This window comes from Triticum aestivum, chromosome 1A, assembly GCF_018294505.1.
Source record: "Triticum aestivum cultivar Chinese Spring chromosome 1A, IWGSC CS RefSeq v2.1, whole genome shotgun sequence".
NCBI classification, from domain to species: Eukaryota; Viridiplantae; Streptophyta; class Magnoliopsida; order Poales; family Poaceae; genus Triticum; species Triticum aestivum.
In genome coordinates this window covers 78,067,454-78,073,087 of record NC_057794.1, presented here as the reverse complement: position 1 = coordinate 78,073,087, position 5,634 = coordinate 78,067,454, and the positions used below count along the sequence as shown (strand labels likewise).

Sequence of the window (5,634 nt, the reverse complement as noted above, 5' to 3'; positions counted from 1 at the left end):
TGTCATGAGGGTAGAGGTATCTTAATTAGTTCTAAAAGAAAGTAGGGGCATGTTAAATAATGGACGCCACTAACTGCCATACGTGGGGCATATACGACATGTGCCCACACACCGTGTGTGGTGTGAATAGGAGGCAGCTCACAAGCGCTGTGTGTGGGCGGACATTGGAATTGCCCACACGTGTGGGCGCGGCTACTTCGTGCCACACGCCCAACAAGTACTACTCAACTTCACCTCGTGCATGTGGCATGAAGCAAAAATGCCCACACGTTCTGACGTAGCTACGTTAGGTACCCCACCGGATGACTATTTATAGTAGTTAGCCGGGATGGTAAGTATAGTTGTAAAAGCATGGCAACTCTATCTGTTTTGGTTAACTATAGTTGCCATGTCTAACCATGACAACTCTATGGTAGTTGCCGCGTGTAATCAAACCGTAGTTGCCGTGTGTGATTAACTACTTGCCGAAAAAAGTATAGATACCCCCTAGAACTATCAGTTAAGGGACCGATAACCCCCCCACGTCTAAAACCAGAGACTTAATCCCCTGAACTATGTCAAACCAGACAAAACACCGCCTAGACCCATCTCGAGTGGTTTGGAAGGGCTGTTTTGCCTATGTGGAGGCCAGGACAAGCCCACCAACCGGCCACGTCGATAGGGGTGGGTTTGGGTGCGGTTTAGATGACCCCGCCGAGCTGGTTCGACCCAGCCGCCCTCTCTTCCCTGCCCGTTCGCCTCCCTTCCTCTGTTCGCCTTTCCAATCTCCTTCCGATGGCGGCGACGAGGTCTGGCGGCGAGCCATCAACGGCATGAACTGAGCATCGTTCTCCGGCGCGACAGCAGGTTAGTCACATCGATATGGAGACTCGTATGTACCGCCTGAAATCCCTCCTTTCTTCTCTGTTTTGGGTTGGAGTTGATGTGATTTTGGGGGATTTCGACATCATCTAGGGTTTTTTCTTTTTCTTGTTGCCATGTATGTAGTGCTTGATTCTGTAGTTTTTGTATGACCATTATGCTGCTCTGATTTCCCTCGTAGAGTATTTAGGGTTGATTTAGTTATGACTGAACTGAAAGCATGTTTATTTATTCAGAATTTTTTTCATTTTCTTGAGCAGATTTGAGGCATGGATCCTTTGGATTATCTTTCAATCAGGTTTCATTTCGGAGGGGAATTTCACCATGATGGTACAGAGTGGCAGTATTTGGGTGGTACACATGGCATGTCCATGGTTCATCTGTCAAAATTGAGCCTCGAAGAACTGAAAAACAATCTTGCAGACCATGTTAGATGTTCAGATAAAGCACTAAACAACAGTACACTGCATTGGAAATTTCCTGGTCTAATAAGAGATGGTGCAATGAGTAGTGCTCTGGTGATGTTACATGATCAAAAATCAGTGTTAGAGATGGCAAAACATGCCACTGATGCAGGTGTTATGGACATATATTCCAACATACCTGATGACTTTTCACAGGATGATTATGCAGAGGAACATCAACATCACTTAGAGGAGGAACAAGAACTTCATGGAGAGGACCAGCAGCAACATGTACAAGAGCAGCAAAATAATCCAAATGCAGATGAACATATATTAGAACCAGAAGCTTGGCAATACTCCAATTTGTATTACCAGCCTAGCAGTAGCAGTGCTAAATTGCCAGTGAAGAGAGGTAGCAGCCATATGCAGGACAAAGGGAAATCACATTTAGATGAGGATGAAGAAGTACACACTGAAAGTGATGGCTCATCTGACAGTGACTATGCTATTCCCCCGGCAGAGAGCAATAGCTCAGCATCTGATGATGAAGTGCTAGAGTTGAGAAAATATGCTAAAGAATTGAAGGACAAAGTGAGAAAGAACATGCTGAGAGAAGAGGAGGGCAAACCATGCAATGTGCCTGAAGAGTATATTGTCCCAGAAACATTTAACCTAGATGATTCAGATGGAGAAGACACACCATATTTTGAAAGTGATGACGACTTGTCATATGATGAAGGTAGTGATGGAGAGATAAGTGAAGTTAGAAGGAGGAAAACAACACACAGAGTTTATGATGACAGTACTGACAAACCAGAATTTGCTCTAGGCATGGCATTTCGTGATAGCAGGGAATTCAAACAGGCACTGGTTAAGTATGGGCTAGCAAATTTCCACCATTTAAGATTTCCAAAAGATGAAAAGAAAAGGGTCAGTGCAGAATGTTCCTGGCCTGGTTGTCCTTGGAGCATCTATGGATCCATTAGTAGCAGATCTGATTGGTTGTTAGTTGTGAGGTATAAAAATGAGCACACATGTATTCCTAGGAGGGACAACAAGCTTGTCACAAGCACGGTCATTGCCAAAAAGTATTTCAGACAGATCAGGCATAATCCTACTTGGCATGTAGAGCATATGCAGGAGGCAGTACTTGAGGATCTTCTAGCCGATGTTAGCTTGTCCCAGTGCAAGAGAGCAAAAAAGTTAGTCATGGAAAAGCTCACTGATTTGACTAATGGTGAGTATTCTAGAGTCTATGACTACCACTTAGAACTAGTGAGAAGCAATCCTGGGAGCACAGTGGCGGTGACTCTAGATCCTGAAATTTTTGACAAGCCAGTTTTCCAAAGAATGTATATTTGTCTTGATGCCTGCAAAAAGGGTTTCCTAGCTGGGTGTAGAAGAGTTGTGGGTCTAGATGGGTGCTTTCTGAAGGGGTCAGTCTCAGGCCAAATACTATGTGCTATTGGTAGAGATTCCAACAATCAGATGTACCCCATTGCTTGGGCTACAGTTGAGGTTGAATCATATGACTCATGGTACTGGTTCCTATCATTTCTTCAGAAGGATCTTCAGATAAGCAACAATGGAGATGGATGGGTCTTCATATCTGACCAACAGAAGGTATTACAAGCAAACGTTTATTCTTCATGTTGTTCTTTTTGATGTAGTCACATGTTATAAAATTGTCGAGGAGGTAGGTGGTGGACCTAGTCACATGTTATAAAATTGTCGAGGAGATAGGTGGTGAACCTAGCCATTTTTATGTAGTCACATCTACTCAAATAAACATGTTTATATCATTTGGCAGGGTCTTATCAGGGCTGTCAATGAAATTGTGCCTGAAGCAGAGCATAGGATGTGTGCTAGGCATATTTATGCTAACTGGAGAAAGGTGCACAGAGATAAAAAACTGCAAAAGATGTTCTGGGCATGTGCCAAATCATCTGATGTTACTCAATTTAATTACAATAGAGCCAAACTAGCCCAAAAAAGTGTGGAAGGAGCTAAAGACATCCTGAAAACTGCACCGGAGCATTGGAGCAGGGCCTACTTCAAGCTTGGTTCTTGGTGTGACTCGGTAGAGAATAATCTGTGTGAATCATTCAATAATGCTATAATGAAGGCAAGGTTCTTTCCTGTTATTACAACAAATGAGATTATTAGGAAAAAGGTCATGGTAAGGATCCAGGAAAATAGAGACAAATCTAACAGTTGGCCTGGAACCATTTGCCCTAATGTTTTCAAAAAATTGAAGTTGAACATCAAGAGGTCAGGACTATGTCAGGTTCTTTGGAATGGGAAGGAAGGATTTGAAGTTCAAGAAGGTGTGCATCGGAGGTACACAGTTAACTTGGAGGCATGGAAATGTTCTTGCAGATATTGGGAACTGGCTGGTTTGCCCTGTCCTCATGCTATCAGTGCAATTTACACATGTGGTAAAAAACTAGATGATTATATTGCTCCATGCTACTCTATCTCTGAGTACAACAAGATTTATGACCATGTGCTGCAACCAGTGGAGGGAAAAGAGAATTGGCCAGTTGCTGACATGCCAAAACCTCATCCTCCTCCTCATAGAGTGATGCCAGGAAGAAAAAAGACTAAAAGAAGAAGAGAAGAGGGTGAGAAACCTCAGGGGAACAAGCTTTCAAAAAAAGGCATAAGAATTTCATGTTCTGTTTGTGGGAGCTTTGATCACAACAAAAGAAAGTGTTTGGGAAATCCAAATAGAGATAAGAAGCAGAAAGATAACTACAAAAGAGCAGCACAAAGAGCAAGAAAGAAGAAGCAAAAGGAATCAGAAATCAACACTCAGGTAATTACTTTTCTTTGAACCTTAACAGTCATATATGTTGCAACTAGCACTGATCATTATTTCATTATTTTTGTCAGGTGCCACAACCACCAAAGAGGACAAACAATGCAGTATCATCATCTTCTAGAGCACCGCCTAATCCAGCGAAGAGGGCAAAGAAGCAAGCACCTCCAGCAAGATCATCTTCACAACAAGCACCTCCAGCAAGATCATCTTCACAACAAGCTTCTCAACATACTGTAGACAGAAGAAGCAGGATGAGGAGTCAGAACAGAGTAGGTTCAAGCTCACAGCCCGCTCCAGGAAATTCAAGCTCAATTCACATGCAAGTGCCAACTACTGACAGGCTGCAATGGCTCCTAACTGGAGAAAGGTGAATGTCCAGTTTGCTTATCAGTGGAGAAAGTGTCATGTACTTGATGTGTAACATCATGTTGAAGTGTGTGCTTTTGTTGATGTGCAACATCAAGTTACTTGCACAAAGTAGCATGCCAATGTCTGTAGTATTTTGTGGATGTTTTCTTTTCTATGTCAAAGACCTTAAGAAGTTGTCAGGGTAAATTTGATGTTATGGAATTTGCTATCAGTTTCTGGAAAGTATGGTTTCCTTTTGCTATTGCTTATTATGAGAACTGAAGCTTCTCAATATTATAGTTCCTGTGAATTTCCTATGAACATAGCAATTTTCTGGCAAAGTTTCTATGAATGCTATACTTCCTGTGAAGATCATGTGAATATATAAAATTTTGCTGTCAATATACTTCTAAATTTGGTGTGCAAATTCAGAGAGGGCGGCTGGGTCGAACCAGCTCGGCGGGGTCATCTAAACCGCACCCAAACCCACCCCTATCGACGTGGCCGGTTGGTGGGCTCGTCCTGGCCTCCACGTAGGCAAAACAGCCCTTCCAAACCACTCGAGATGGGTCTAGGGGGTGTTTTGTCTGGTTTGACATAGTTCAGGGGATTAAGTCTCTGGTTTTAGACGTGGGGGGGTTATCTGTCCCTTAACTGATAGTTCTGGGGGGTATCTATACTTAGCCCCTACTTGCCACATATGATCAAAACAGTAGTTGTCATATGTGTTTACCTAGTTGCCACGTGTGGTCCAACCATAGTTGCCATGTATTGTTAATCACAGTTGCCATGTGTGTTTATCTGGTTGCCACGTACGCGCAACTGCAGTTGCCGTGTAGCAAAGAATCACAGTTGCCATGTGTGTGTACCGAGTTGCCACGTTCACGTAACTGCAGTTGTCGTGTAGCAGAGAATCACAGTTGCCGTGTGTGTACCGAGTTGCCACGTTCGCATAACTGCAGTTGCCGTCCACAACATAGGAGTGTCGTGTGGGTGAAAAACAGTTCGCCCACACGCGCATGACCTAGGTGGTGGCTGTGTGGGCAGGAACTAGTTCGCCCACACAACGCAGCTGACAAACAGCGTGGTGCGGGCGTGTGGGCAAACTTTCCAACGCCCACACACCAGCCCCATCCTACGTGGCACAAAAAATCAACCTTTTCATGCCAAGATTCGTGCAAAAGGCACTGGACGACG

The 5,634-nt window shown here is 43.7% G+C and overlaps 1 protein-coding gene across 1 annotated transcript; it reads left to right on the top strand.

Annotated features, from left to right (window-relative positions):
• Positions 1-645: 645 nt before the first annotated feature.
• Positions 646-4,696, top strand: LOC123191030 (uncharacterized). The gene is made up of 4 exons (XM_044603790.1): positions 646-846; positions 1,122-2,888; positions 3,076-4,083; positions 4,161-4,696. Exons 2-4 carry the CDS (start codon positions 1,131-1,133, stop codon positions 4,458-4,460), a joined length of 3,066 nt encoding a protein of 1,021 aa, XP_044459725.1. The 5' UTR covers positions 646-846; positions 1,122-1,130; the 3' UTR covers positions 4,461-4,696.
• The last annotated feature ends 938 nt before the right edge of the window (positions 4,697-5,634 follow it).